The sequence below is a fragment of the Rhinatrema bivittatum genome, chromosome 1 (assembly GCF_901001135.1).
Source record: "Rhinatrema bivittatum chromosome 1, aRhiBiv1.1, whole genome shotgun sequence".
Classification (NCBI taxonomy): Eukaryota; Metazoa; Chordata; class Amphibia; order Gymnophiona; family Rhinatrematidae; genus Rhinatrema; species Rhinatrema bivittatum.
The window spans coordinates 624104498-624119781 of NC_042615.1; the positions used below are offsets into that span (position 1 = coordinate 624104498).

The 15284-nt window shown below is 40.5% G+C and overlaps 1 protein-coding gene across 6 annotated transcripts in view; it reads right to left on the reverse strand.

The window, feature by feature from the left end:
- Positions 1–15284, reverse strand: part of EPB41L4A (erythrocyte membrane protein band 4.1 like 4A) — a 726290-nt gene that overhangs the window by 75287 nt on the left and 635719 nt on the right. For all 6 annotated transcript variants that reach the window (XM_029571795.1, XM_029571770.1, XM_029571789.1 and 3 more), the window contains one exon: positions 10175–10252. In XM_029571795.1, the coding sequence (XP_029427655.1) occupies positions 10175–10252 (78 nt within the window). The remainder of the gene's footprint in view (positions 1–10174; positions 10253–15284) is intronic.

Below are 15284 nucleotides of genomic sequence, written 5' to 3' on the forward strand. Positions count from 1 at the left end.
ATGCTGTAGCAGCTGTGCCAGCTGCAGGCAAGTCTACCTTACTTCGGACATGGACAAACGTTAACGTCATGCTGTGTCTCAAACTTAAGCATCAGCATACATTAAAACATGGCCAGTATGCACTAATGGATCTTCATGGCATGTCTCAGGTGCACTCTGAAGCACTGGGCTGAAAGTCACACCCAGAATTTGTGCTGACACACTTTAATGCAGTTTTATCTGAGCTGCCTTCTGAATGCTGTCTAATTTTTCTCTCCTGGACAGTACATCCTGGGTCATCGCTGAGCAACACTGCTTCTAGCTCCACCCCTCATCAGTACCAATTCCCTTCCCCATTTACAGGAGCCCCTGCCTGATGGGCCTTTGCTTGGCAGGCTTGCCAAAGGGCACACCTCTTAGTGGGTCACTGTGGGCATGGGCCCACAGTGACACGGGACAGTCTCTTTTTGGTTTGCAAGTAAAAAGGCTAATATTTGTTTCTTCGACTTTCAGTTACTTTATTTAGCATGTGGCCTGGGATATAAATGAAAGAATTGAAATTCTTTTTTTTTTTATTTGTATGCTCATTGAAATGGTTTTATTTTCCTGATTACCCATGGGATATGTAGTGAACAATTATGATCCTTGGGCCATTTCAGTGATTACAGGGCAGGGCTGATAGCAAGGGCAGAGAAAGAAGGCTCAGTTTGTCAACTGTATGCATTCTTCTGAGCAATGTTTAATCTATCCTGCGAGAAATGATGACATGTTTATTACAAATATATGTATGGCTATGAGAGAACAAGTATTGGGACACATTAACGCATGCTCTGTTAAAAATAAGGATACTCAGATTTCAGATTTAACATCACAGCATTCCTTAGATCCGTGTTCCATAACCTTTTGAAGCTTAAGGCACACCAACCTCTATGGAGTAGGCACGCAGTGCAAACACAAGATGACTCATATGGCCAAAACAAGAGCTAGGAAAGCACTGAAAGTCCCACCAGCATTCCCTCTTCCAAATTTTAAAACCAAAGGGAGAAAGGAGCAAAGACACACTGAACCCATCACAATGAACGACTTCCTCTTTATACAAGTACAGGGAGAAGGGAAAAGTCAGTACGATGTGGGTAGCAGGCTCGGTTAATTACTTTGGCTGCCGCATGTGACTGCCAGAGCTCCTAAACCGCAGCTGCTTCTGATACTAAGAATGAGACACATCTAGTGCTCAGTGCATGCTCTCCACTTCTCACACTGAGGCTGATGCAATAAAGTGCACTCAGCCTAGTGCACAGGTTAACCTGCGGTTGGATGCACGTTTTGGAGGCGCTAGACTAACACCCAATGCAATAAGGGGATTAGCTTGTCTAAAACATGCATCCAAAAAATGAGTAGCTAATAGAGCTCACCACATGTAAATGCCATGTAGATGAGGCTATTAGCTATTACCCCTCAATGCAAAAAATCGCCGTGCACCCAATGTGCACTTTTTAAGATGGCAAATTTAACGCCAGCCCTGGAGCTGGCATTAAGTCTTGCTGTATGTCAAGGACTCAACTAAAAAAAATACTGCTTTTCTGTAGTTCTTCCTACTTAGTATCATCACAATACTAAAATCTACTCCTTGCGATGACTAAAAATTACTAAAAAATGAAAGGCTTGATTAAAAAAAAAATGTTTTGGGGTGCACAATATACACACTCCAGGCTGTGTATATTGTTTGTGTATATTATGCCAGTAAATTATCTGCGGTGGGATAAAGCGGACGTTCGTATTGAGCGTCTGTATCCCTAAACCACACGCAGCCACGTCTCCTGGGCGTCTACTGCTTTTGAGCACTAGGGATGCAGAATTTATCCCTAATGAGTCCTTTTTAGCGCGGCAGCTCATTAGAATACTGCATCATGCGCCTAGTTTGGATGCACTTTTTACATGCATGATATTGCTTCGGCTCTCAGCCTGGGAATAGATAGGGGCTGGAAAGACTCAAAAGAGAGGGAAGAGGAGGAGCTACCTGTGCCCTACATGCTGTCCATTAACACCCTCCAGGGCTCATGCTGTAGCTAGGAAGTAGTGGCAGGCATGATTACACATGCTCTCAGCAAGAAGACCCTACGTGTTTAGGAGCCACTACTGGTGTCTTTTGTTGCTGTTAAGTGCTGAAAGCAGAGCCCAAGTGCCAGCCTAGATCTGAGTATCAGGCAGTGGTGACTTTTCTGTGGCATACCGATCAGGTCTGAAAGCGCATACTGGTTGGGAAACATTATTAAACATGTTTATAACAGTCTTGGCATACAGACATAGTCATACTGCTTCTGAATCAACTCTGCCTTCAGGCTCATGAAGGGAAAAATGAGGTGGTGGTGTGTTTAATTTTAGAGAAACTTGGTTTACAAAAATCTGCTGTGAGGCAAGTGGTAAACTTGAAGGAGGTATTAGACTTGATATGCTTGTAGTATCAGCCCCCAGGTCTGCAGGTCACTCAAATATAGCAGCTGAATACCTGGTTGGTTATGCAAATATTCTAGTTGTTGGCCATTTTAATTTACATATAGATAGGGATGACTCTAAAAAATTTCTGTCTGCTATGCTGTTGGCTGGGTTGGTTCAACTAATCAATGTTCCTACATACCATGCAGGTCATACTCTGGACTTATTATTTAGTCCAGAAGTAGAATTACAAGCAGGTATTATAAGTCTGATTTAAGTTGCAGCCTGCAGGTCATCCACCTTGAAGCCATCTTTGGAAAAAGGTGTAATATCAAATGTTTGGAAATAAATTTAAAAAAAACGACCTAGAGTAGATCTTGATAGGTTTCGGGATAATTAGATTTTACCCTCTGATGGGTTAGGTATCATGACCACTACTAAGTTGGTAGATATAAGGTGTACTTCCCTGAAAAAGACATGATTGTGTTGACCCTCTTAGAACAATCTCTATTCAGAGTAAGAGAAATATTGCTCCTTGATTTACTTCTGACCTAACTTTAAAAAGCTTTTGCTCCAAAAAGTGGAAAGAAGGTGGCATCAGCTTCCAACTGCAAGTACTAGAGAAGTGTACAGTGCTGGTGAGGAAGTATAAGAGCTTTATTCACATCTGATAAATTGTTCAATCGCCCAAAGGAGTCCGTTTTTACCATGAAGAATTTACTGAGGAAGCAAGGTAGGTTAAGCTGACTTCCTCCTTTGATTGTGAATCTGTATCTGAGTTTTTCCATTACAAAAGTTATCAAGCTTGCAGCTCTTTTTTCTGATGTTGGCAATAAGGTTGCCATAGAAAGCAAGGCCTCCCTTATTGTGTGGTCTAATTTTGAACCAGTTTCATAAGCCTATATTCCGCTTCTGATATCCCAGCTAGAGTCCCACCTACTCCCAAATGGATCATTCAAGGTTTGGGTGAAGTGACCTATGTATTTTACTCCTTGGGGAATTTTGTGCAACTACGCAATGCAGAATTTTGGAGAATTCCCCTCCTGTGCAGAATTTTCATTTGTTGTGCAGAATTTGGAGAGAGGCCCGGTGGGCCATGAGCGGAGCCCATCCCTCTTGTGGCCAAAGATATCAGAAGCTCAGCAGGCCACGACCCCTGCAAGCAATTGGGATGATGATTAACCATGAACTAAGGGTTGCGATAATGTATTCAGGCCAACAGGTGAGACTAGGACCAGTCTGATGAATTGCCGCAGAAATGGTTGCAAGGAGAGGTTGGATAGTTCCTTCCGACTCCTTGGTCAAAGAAGTACAGAAACGTCTCATCAAGCATCTCTGGTTAGGATACCCCAGCCACCTCAGGACAAGTACTCACTCCACCCCATGGAGATTAATTACGTTCCAAGGTCCATTGCCAATGGACACTTCCACAGTGGGAGAGTTCTCTCCACTCATTCACATTTCTTTACTGTTTGGCAGGGATGGCTAGCCTGTCCTGTGGAATTCGTTTGAGGTGTAGAACCCAACTCCTTTCCCTCTTAGATACCGTTATTATTGTTCTAGGCTGTCCTTTGCAGGTTAGGTATAAAATGGGAAACAGGTTTGTTGCCAACAAAAATATTGCTATACCTGCTGGCACTTGTTTTTCTCATTTTTCATCAGGGACAGCCTGTAGCTAGGGATTCCCCATGTATGAGGACTGACATCATGCTTCTCCAGCCATGATGCCAGGCATGTTGGGCTCCTCCGGCCGCCGTGGGCCTCCTCCTCTTCTGCCACCAGGCAGGATGGGCTCTCCCAGCAGCTGTGGGCCTCCTGCACCTCTGTTGCTGGGCAAAATGGGCTCCACTGGTGGCCATGGGGCCTTTTCTTGGCTGAGCAGGATAGTATCTCCTGCCCCTGGTCACCACCTACAGCCTGGTGCCTGGGAGCCTTGGCCCCCCTGACCTTCCCTTGCTATGCCACTGCAAGACAGAACTGGAATCCAAAGCGGAAATCTGATATACTTAGAACCTTTCAAAACTTGAGACACATCCAGATAAGAAGACAGTAGGCTGTTTTGTATATGCACAGAGACAAGGAAGTGGAAAATTATCTAGTTGTCAGGAGTGTAGCCACCACAGCCTGAGAGTAGCCATTCCTCACTAAACGTGCCCTTTTAAAGGGTCAAACCATATGGCAAATCGATCTGGATACTAGCAAAAAACTGGATCCTGGTATAGGAACACCTTGTGAAGAAGCAGCCCAGAAGACTGCCGCCTCTCTCTGGAAAACCAGTGGGTGAGAGGAATGAAAATTGGTTTTGGAAAGAAAATGAAAATCCATCCCAAACCCAGCAACAAATGAACCTCTTGCTGAAAGGCAGAAAGTTATCCTGAAAGGTCTTTGCTCTAATCAGCCAATCGTCCAAAGACTGATACAGCAAAAAAATTATTCTTTGTGCATTATTACAACCAATAATGCATCACTTGGAGAAGGTTCTCAGTTCTGTCTCTAGCCCAAAGGGTAGCACCTGAAACTGAAAATGGAGAACTAACACCATAAATATGAGAAAACGCCAATGATCTTTATAGACTTGAAAATGAAAATAAACACCTCTTAGATCCAAAGCAGTCAGACATTACCTTTTGTGAACCACCTTGATTACTGATTTTAAGGTTTCCATCTGGAAACGAGCTACCTTCAAGAAGTTGGGGACCATATCATGTCCAAGGTGGGAGACAAAAGGACCCCACCTTTTAGGACCACCATGGAAATAAAGTAAATGGAGAAAATGGAATAGCGTCCTCACGTTTCTAGGCCTCCTGGAACAGGAAGCACAGCCTTCAGTTTGAGGAGCCACTGCAGGTTAGCTCTAACGGCTTGTCTTCCCCCAAGGTTAATCAACAAAGAAAACCATAAAGGTGGGAGAATTAGAATGGACGAACTGTAGAATAGAATAATTTCTTATTAACTCCTGGACCCATTGGTCTACAGTAATTTGGTCCCAACGTCTGAAAGAATAGAAAAAACCAGCCGGTCCAAGATGGTAGATCTGTGAAGACGCTGGTGAGTGGGGCTCCGTCGGATCTCAATTTCCTGCTACCACAATACTGCGGAATGATGCCACACTCCGTGAGGAAACTGAGAGCATGGGAGCGCGAGTCCTCGACCAATCCCCTTACCTCACAAGTTGTAGGGCCGATGGACACCCATGTGGTCCGAGAGGTTATCGCTTCAGGAGTTGGCTCACAGTCAGGTGAGCAGGAGGAAGTAGAACCTGCAGCCCTGTAGGAGTTACTAATATCTCTGTCCCCGGAGGATCAAAGGGCCCCGGACAACCCGGCAGAGTTTCTCCAGTTACTCCCGTGGATTACTGGTGGGTGAAAAAGGGGAAAGGAGCAATATGGACATGGAGGGCGTGAGCCCTATAGGGGCTAGGTTAGAGTCCCAAAGATTTCCTAACGATTCCGGGGAAGCTGCCAACAGTGTGGATCCTTCACAGCTAAAGGGGGAGGATGTTGAACTGCCTGTTGTGACTAGAAAATATTTGGTAAGGCCTGAAGTAATTTCATTAGAATCCATATGGGAAGCGATTCAAATTTTGAAGGAAAATGTATTTCAACAGTTAAAATCTGTAGCGGATATAATTAAAAGTATGGACACTAGATTAAAAATAGTGAAATATGCTGTTAAGGAGAACAAGAAAACTTGTTTTCCCTTGAAGGAAGAAATCAAGGCTGTTTCTAATATAACTCAGAGTGTTATAAAAGAAAATCAGTTATTATCCAACAAGATGGAAGCTTGAGAATCAGAGTAAAAATAAGAACCTCAGGTTCATAAATTTTCTTAAAGACCCTTTGATATCACCTAAGGATATGTGGAGGAAATACTTGTTGGAAATACTGAATATACCTGAGCAGAGTATACCTCTGGTTTCCAGAATTTATTATATTCCTCTGTTTAAAAAGAATGTTACATCTCAAAATGGTTTACAAGTCTTAACACCTATGATTTTGGATTTGGTCATTAATAAAATCTTAGAAACAACCCAAAGAGAACAGGATAAACCCTCAACTTTAATTCTTATTTTTCTATTGGAATCTGACAAGGAATGGGTTTTGAAAATGCTCTTCCGACATCATCAAGAAACATTTATGGACTTGAAAGTTAGTGTCTTCCCAGATTTGGCTAGGGCAACATAGCTGAAAAGGGAACAGTTTCTGCAAATGCGGTCTCCGGTCTTGCAAATTGGCGCTCTTTTCCTATTAAAATTTCCATGCAAATGTATGATTAAATACAAAAATTCTACTTATATCTTTTATATTCTCTCTCAACTTAAAAATTTCTTGGAAAATAAAGAGTTACCTGTAATCACCTCGTCCCTAGTAGCTGTGGAATAGCGCTAATTAGTCTGTGGCTGAATTTGAATATGTATAATCCCTCCTGTTCAGACGCCATATCCTATATATATATTGAAAATTATTCCTGAGGTTGTGATTGGACCCCAAGTTGGGGACTAGATGAGCAGAAGTTTTGTTCATCTGAATTATGTATTTCTATTTTTTCTTTTCTTAAATATGTATTCTGCTTGCAAATTCAAGCTATCATTCTTGAAAATGTAATGTATAATATTCATAAATAAAAAACTTAAAAAGAAAATAGCCATCTATCTCTGTAACCTGAGGTAGGACCCCCAAGCACTCACTGCATTTTTACAGAGAAGCCGGAACCTGCCTTATCTCCTTTCAAAGATGGAAAGGAAAATGACTCTGCAGCATAACTTTAATTACATTCTCCAGGACCTTTCAGTTGCCCTGTTCCTTTGCCAACTCTCCAGCTCTTCACCCAACAAGAGTCGACCATAAAAGTGATGCCTAGCCAAATGAGTCATAGAAATAGAGACTGCTGATCAGAGGCACCTCTAGAGAAATCTCAGAACCGTTATCTTAGACGTTACCTCTCTGGCCGAGGAACACACCAGAGAGCACCCGATCCCAGCTAGAAAAACACCAGAGCATATCCGATCCCAGCTAGAAAAACAGACCTAGTCTCTAACTGCGGGAAATACTGCCCCAAGTCTTCCTGGCATGAAAAGATTCAAAGATGCCATCTCAGAAAATGATTGTATTATTGATTACATTGCAACTTGTTGGAAATTGATGATTTCATTATGGGACCAGAGACACTGAATGATGTCTCCACTGACCCAGATGATGAAACACGGACCCGTTTTTGGATTCAATAGCACAACATTCTTGCTGAAGTCATTGTTTCCAGATTACAAAATAGAGAAGTCCAAGTTTTGTTTGCATCAAAATATAAAAAAAATAGTGGCTGCTTTAACCTGAGTAACCGATGATTAATCATAAGGCAATGAAGGTGGTACAATGCTGGTAGTGCCTGTTATGACTAGTCACAAATTACCTAGGTGAGAGGTTTTTTTCCATATATTATAAGCATATTTTCCCTCTTTATCTGACACTAATTCCACAGTTATTAATAAGGCACACATTGACGCAAATGTTACGTTCCTCAGGCCAGAACCAACTGACCATTTCTTCTTTGCGAGACTATTGATTGCCTGAAATGCAAGCTAGAACATTTAGAATGCCTTACTCTGCAAGTTGAGGTGAGAGGTTGATTATTTGATTTCAGGAAACAGTTAAAGGATATTCTTTTTATACAAGCATATGGCTAGATTTTATATATTTTAATTATGTAAACATTTTTAGATTTTTCTACAAGTTAGCAATTGTGCTTGTTGCTGCTTTTTCATGTCTGTATCATCTGTTATGTGTCTTGATGTGATTATGAACGGCATTTGTAACCCACACTGAACAATCCTATTGGAAGTTGCAGAACAGAATATTTAAATAAAAAAATAAATATAACATGAGGGGGTTACTATAGAACATCAGATCAAAGGGGACAGGCAGAGCCAGTCTTGGTTTTGCCTCCCTGCATACATGGAGATGTAGTGCTACTTTTCTTATGAAATTCTGTAGGTAAATCAGAACTACATCTCCGTGCAGGGCAATGGAATAAAACCAGTCTGACTCAGTTTGCTCTCCTTGACATGGCGCTACATGGTTACCTTATTTAATGTGCATTCTAGAACAGGTTATTGCACTTAACAAATGTTCTGATACCAAATGAATCTTCAGGAATATTGCTTTTAAAAGGAAAAATTAGCTTAAAAAGATTAAAATTTGGTTATTTGTTCAATTTTCAGTGATACCAAAAGTACTGTATTAAGGCTGCCATGCCACAGGTGAGAGCTCTATGTTGTGTTGACCATGAACTGAAGGATTATGATGCACAGATTCCTGATAAACCACAATAGATTTCTCTCAATTATATCATAAAAATGTATTTTGAAAATATATTTCTGACTTCATATCTTCTCACATGCTATAATTGTTTCAGTGCATGAAAACCAATTCAGAAAAATAAAGTGTATTGTTGTCAGCTCCACATTTTGTTCCATTCTAATAGTATAATAGGTCACTACTAAGAGAAACCACACATTTGCACCACCATAATAGCCAATGGAACTGAGAAAACCACTTTATACACAACTGCTCTGGCACAGTATCCTATGAATTATCACAGAACATCTACGTAGGCAGATCAGAGCAATACACGGATGAGAAGAGAGTCATTTTAAGAAAAGAGATAAGCAGAGAAAGTCTCTTAAGGCCAAGACATAATCCACTGCAGAATTAATGAGCCAATTAGAGCAGCTGGATCTATAGCCAGCACTGTCTACGCCTGTTAAATGAAAGTCTCAGACAAGAGCACGTTTTTCATCGTGGATGATATCCTGCCCTAGAGCAGCCACCGCCATTGTTGATAAATACTTGAAATAGACGAAAGGGGGAAAGAAAAAAGACCCTCACATATGAGATCTTAAGACTGATCTGGAGCTCTGTAAGCATACCTGATGGGGTGATGCAGGGAAAGGTTTCTCAAGGAAATCTATTGTAGTTGCAGAAGAATCTAACAATGGGACTTGTATTCTGCCTGGAGACCCTCCCTGCTAGGACACTGACATTTTCTTTTGTTCCAATAAAAGCTTTGCAGGTTGCATCTAAGAGCTTGTTAACACTCTTTTCTTTCCTCTCCCATTTTGAGGTGTTAATTGTTAAGATCCACACAAAGTATTGTCCTTGTATAATGGGAAAAAAGTGTTAGTTTCTTGCCAATTAGTTCCACTAGGGTGCCTAATGGCAGAGAAGCATTCTACGCATATAAAGAAACAGCAGTGAGAACACAAATCTTGTTTGGAAGAAAAACAACAAAACAATAGAACACCCTCAACGAAGTGTAAAAGCTGACCATGATATTTTAGAATAAAAATATCATTGAGATGGGTAGGGTACCAGCTTTTGTTCTGTCCTTTTAATCTTCCCCAGTCACCAATTACCCAGATGATGCCTGTTCCATTGGATACAATTACTTAAGTGAGGGGTTCACACACATGGAATATATCTGGTGATCAATAAATTTATTAAAGAACACATTATTCAACACAGGTAGATAATTCCCTAATTAATACACAAGACATGTGGATGTGCTACACGTAGGAATTATGTGATCATGGGTCAGTGCCTGTATTTCACATGTACTAGCTGGAATGCTAGTGGCTCTTGTTTCATCCATTGGGTTATAAGATCTAGCAAACAGAATAATTGGAAAAAAAAAAATAAAAGCTATTGTTGAACCATTGCACTTCTATTGTGCGCTAACCGTGTCCTGTAAACTACTGCTTTGTCTTCACCTGTTTCTCTTCTTCCGATGTTCCCTGTTAGAGTTTTCAGATTCACTTCCACTGCTGGTATTACAACGAGATCGAGATCTAGGAAAACAAATGGAAAAGAAAGAAAATAATCAAATATAAAAAAAATTCCATTCTTACATAGGCGTCACAAAAGCATTCTAAACCTAAGCAATACTAGTTGTCAGCTGAATGACTGTTTCCCCACAAGAGATAATCTTACAAACCCAGACTCATGGCACCATGCAACAAGGCCTAGAGAGAATCCAGTTGATTCTACAGTTTGAGATGCTTTGGATAGCTCAGTCAGACTGTATCAATATAACTGATAGCATGGTCAGCTTTTGTAAATGAGAACTAAAAGGTGGCTTTGTACACTTACTGCTAGAAAATAGTACTGATGACTGACCTCTTCAAGTACTGTACGAAAACAGGCTTCAAATGGAAAAAAAATAATTGTATCAAAGGAGGGGCCTACGTAGTCTCACAAGCTCATGTACATCATTTTGGGATAATTTTTATGTTGGTCCCATAATTACACTGGCAAAGAATCCAGTTTGCAAGAGGACCAACATAGCTACTAGAACTCCGCACTACTTTATCAAAGATAAATTTGTATCTTCATGTATATAATCTGTCTTTGTAGAGGGCTATGCATGCACTTAATATATTCCATTCTTCTACAGATTCCCCAGGATATGACTGAGATAATAAAATGGATATGGTTTCCCTATTGGATAAGGGTCCTCCTTTCCAAATTTGTTAGGTGGGTTTTTAGCTTAGGTCATGCAGATGGTGGTGGACCTGTATAGAGAAAACTGGGGTATCAGTTAACCACTCTTTTCTCTGTCATTCCCCTCCATGAATTCTGACCCCTTGATTCTCATTATGGTGGCTAAATAAGGTTAATAGACACCATGCTCCAAACTCAAGCCATTAAATTTATCTGGGGATGAACCAGCCAGCAACTATTTACAAGGATTGTTAAAGGGTAGAATGTTCAATACAGAATACACCAGAATTCATGGTAATCACACAGTCAGAATCACCTTTTATAAATCATAGCTACAATTATGAGGCTTATGGGTAGCCTCCTTTCCTTTACAAGGGAGCTCCTCTTCCCACAATGATATCTCTTTGGAACATATAATTCCCTATAAATCTAGCCCTGCAGGAGATTCACATCCTTGGATTCTTCACAGGTATACCCTATCAAAAGGGACAGTGCAACTTCTATAGCTAGCACTCCTTGTATAACCTTGGCCTATTCCATCCTTGACCACTCGAACAACAGATGGGTTGCCCCCCGCATTCCACATGCCATGGACCACTTGGGGCATTCTTCATTTCGGACTCACCCCTAGGCTTCTTCTCTTCTGTCATCATTTCCCACAGGGGAAAGGATCAGCCTCTACTTCTCATCACTTAACTTCCTCAGGAGGAAAAACCCTCTCACCTTCATGGCCTCGAGCCTCTCCTCTAGAGGGAAAGAGCCCCTGCAGGGCCCCACTCCTCCTGGCTGGCTACTCCAGACGGTCACATCCCTAGTGTTCCCTATCTCGTGCTCCATATGGGAAAGGGCAGGATCAAAAAAGTGCAAACCTGCCAAATACTTCCCACTTTTGCACTTCCCACTAAACCTTGGTCAACCAAACAGGAAATCCACCCATTTAAGGAAACATGTGCCATTTTCCTCAAAATCACATTATACTGCAATTCTCACACCTCTAAAAATGTCATCCAATGATCATTTGCCAGTACTGCAATAGCAAACATATTAAACATTTTCCCAAAAATGTCAAACATGATAATGGTATCCTCCAGCCAAACATCTTGTGCAACTAAAACCCCAAAAGAGGGTCAATTTTGGGTCTCCCTACACATACTTAACACATTACTAATAATTCACATATCATTCCAGTTCCTATGCTCCTTGAGTATTTATGCTTTCACTTATTGAAAAGGATGATCAGGTACCATCTTTGGCTTATGTTCCAATTTTCTTTTTCTAAAAGAGGAATTACATTTTTTAAGCTCTTTGAGTAGCCACCCTTTGACTGTGAAACAAAAGCAAGAAGATCCTCAAAATGGTCTGGAATGGGCAATTTAAAATCCCATAAAAATGTACATTTAACACTCCCAGTACTGCTGGCATTTTATTTACAAATCATCAGCAGGGTAGTAGCACAGGAGTCAGTCAGGTGGAAATTTGGGACAATTTTTCTTCAACCAATACCATATAACCTGTGTGTGGATCCCTTTTGCTTTTTTCTTTTAAAGACGAGAGAGACCATTTGATGAGAGAGAGAGATATTTTTAATCATAAAGAAAAAGAAAAATGTTATTCGAACCATTTGAACATAATTCCTGGAATTACAGCCTATTGAGACTGAAGTGGGTAGGACGAGGAGAATTAATTCCTTCTGCCTCTATAAGGGGAAAAAGGAGAGAGTGACTTATGGATAATTGATATATTTCATTATAATTTAATTTTAGCTGCTACTAATCAAAAAGGGCTTTCCTAATTTGTCTTAATTTTACTGAGTTGCTGTCATTTAAACAGAAACTCAATCAGGACCCACTGAGGTTAAAGTCAGACATCAGAATTTGAGCCATGGTGCTCTAGAAGAGCTCTAAATCATTCTAGAATGAATTCTAATGTAAGAGTTTGTGCACCAAAATAATCATTTAAAGTGCTAAGGGATAATTAACAGCAATAAGATGGCCTGCTTGATGGGCCACATGATCTTTATCTACTCTCGTACATTACCTTAGGATGGTATGGATATTTCCACAGTGAACCTGTGGAACTTCAGTGATTTCCCAATGCAAGGGGAGAGACAGACAATAAGGATGCCATAAGAGAATCTGAGTAACCTTTCTTGGACTTCCACACACACAACTGATGGGTATCATTACTCTGCTATTCTAAGAAAATTGCTGATGCAACAACACAGTACTAATGCAGCAGCATTAAAAAAAATAGCTATTGGGCATCATGAGATGGAGAGCTATTTGTTGCCAGAAATATTTTGAGTGAAACCTTTAAGCTTTTGAACTATTTCAATCTCATTCAAAAAACATTTTAAAACAATGCAACAAGCTGTTAAAGCTGATACCTATAAAAAACAAGAGAAGGAAAAGACACACTCAAACACACACAAATATACTTCTCACACTTACAGTACCCCTCAGTCAGTTGAGTTTTCAGGATATCCACAATGAACGTGCAAAATATAAATTTTCTTATTTGGAGAGCCAGTACATGCAAAACTTTCATGGCTATTCATTTTGGATATCCTGAAAACCCAACTGACAATGGGAGCTCCCAGAACAGGTTTGGTAACACTGCCCTATACACATGGGCCTTAAAAAAAGGTACGATTTTAATTCATTCTTTTTCTATTTTTAAATGATTTATATAGAAATACAGTATGCCTTGAAAATGCTATATACCCATCAAGGCATTTGCAAAAGGCCATTTGCACACACACTCATAAATGCAAATTTAAGTGTGAATAATATGTAGCCCAATTTTGAATTGGAATGATGCACGGACCAAGTTTAACATGGAACCCTTTCCAACATAACATCGTTTTTAAGATGACTTGTAAAGGAAACAGTAGATAGACGCAGTTATGCACTAAATAGGTCTCCCATTACTCTTAGGTGCTAGTATACTGCAGATTTTACTATCATAGTTTTTCCATAGCACCTTACTCAGGGTGCTTTACAAAAGAAATATATAAATGCATATATATTGAAACAGCACACAGATAAATGTAAAAATGAAACAAATGTAAAGTAAGCAACAAAAAAACAGCTGACCTCAAAATCAAATGATGTCAGGGTAGACAAGAGAGGAAAAAGTACAAGCAACAGATGGAAGTCAAACCGAGAACCACCCAGAAAAGGCAAAGCAGAAAGCACCCCAACATTCAACTTCTTAGCTACAGGAGATGGCAACAGAAGTCCCAAAGCAGAATGGTAGGTGACAGTAGATAGAGAAAAGATGGTTAAAGGCTGGATGGCATTCTTAGACTGCCCCTTTGGCTGATGCCTAACTGATGCCTCTGGCAGTGCTGGGCCCATTAAAAGAGTTCCGTAAGGGTTCAAAGTACATGTGGTGTTCAGTTTTGGAGACCGCATCGCAGAAAAGATATAGAGAGGCTATAGACAGGCCAGAGAAGTGCAACCAAAAGCGTGCAGGGTTTGAACAGTAAGCCCTATGAGATGAGACTAAGAAACTTGGCATGTATACATTAGAAGAAAGGCGAGACAGGGGGATAAGGTACAGACTTTTAAATACCTGAAAAGTATTAATGTACAGGTAGCCAAGTCTTTTCAATAGAAGCTGGTGAATTAGTAGTAGTAGGAGGTAGTCATGTCAAGGACAGTGGCAGACTTCAAAAAAGCATGGGAAAAACACAGAGAATCCCTGGTGGCAAGAGAATGGTAATGAGGGCACTGGACAGCCTTCATTGAGTGATGGTTGCAGTCCAGGGCAGCAGTGATATGACTGCATTGTGTTTCTTGGATGGCATGGGGAAACTGGCACAGAGCGGTAGCTGCAACCCTAAAGGGGATACAAAAGGATTGGGGGTTGGGCTCCATGTGAAAACTGAATCTACTTTGGGTAAATATGCATATAATTGTAGCTGGGCAGACTCGAAGGACCTATTGGTCTTTAGTGCTTATGTTATATGTTATTTGCTGGTTTTAATGTGTGCAGTTCACTGAGCTTTAAAATCCAAAATACTACAAGGTAGATATTTAAAAGATAGTTGGCTAGGAAAATTAGCTGGATAAACATATCCAGCTAACTTAGGCAGGATATTTTGTGGTGTGGCTGTGCCACTGAATATACTTGGATAACTTTTAGGTAGCCGGATAAGTCTATCTGGCTAATTTTAGACCTGCTTAATAGCAGATCTAACTTATCCAGCTAACTTAGGCCTAGATTCATCAAATTGGTATAAATATATCAGAAATAGCACCTGGAATAAAAAAAAAAGGGCATAGTTAGGCTAATTTCCTGTCTGCCACATTACATAGGGAATTTATGCATGGCGCGTTATGTTATCGCATTGTATGTTGCATCAGCATGTTGCAC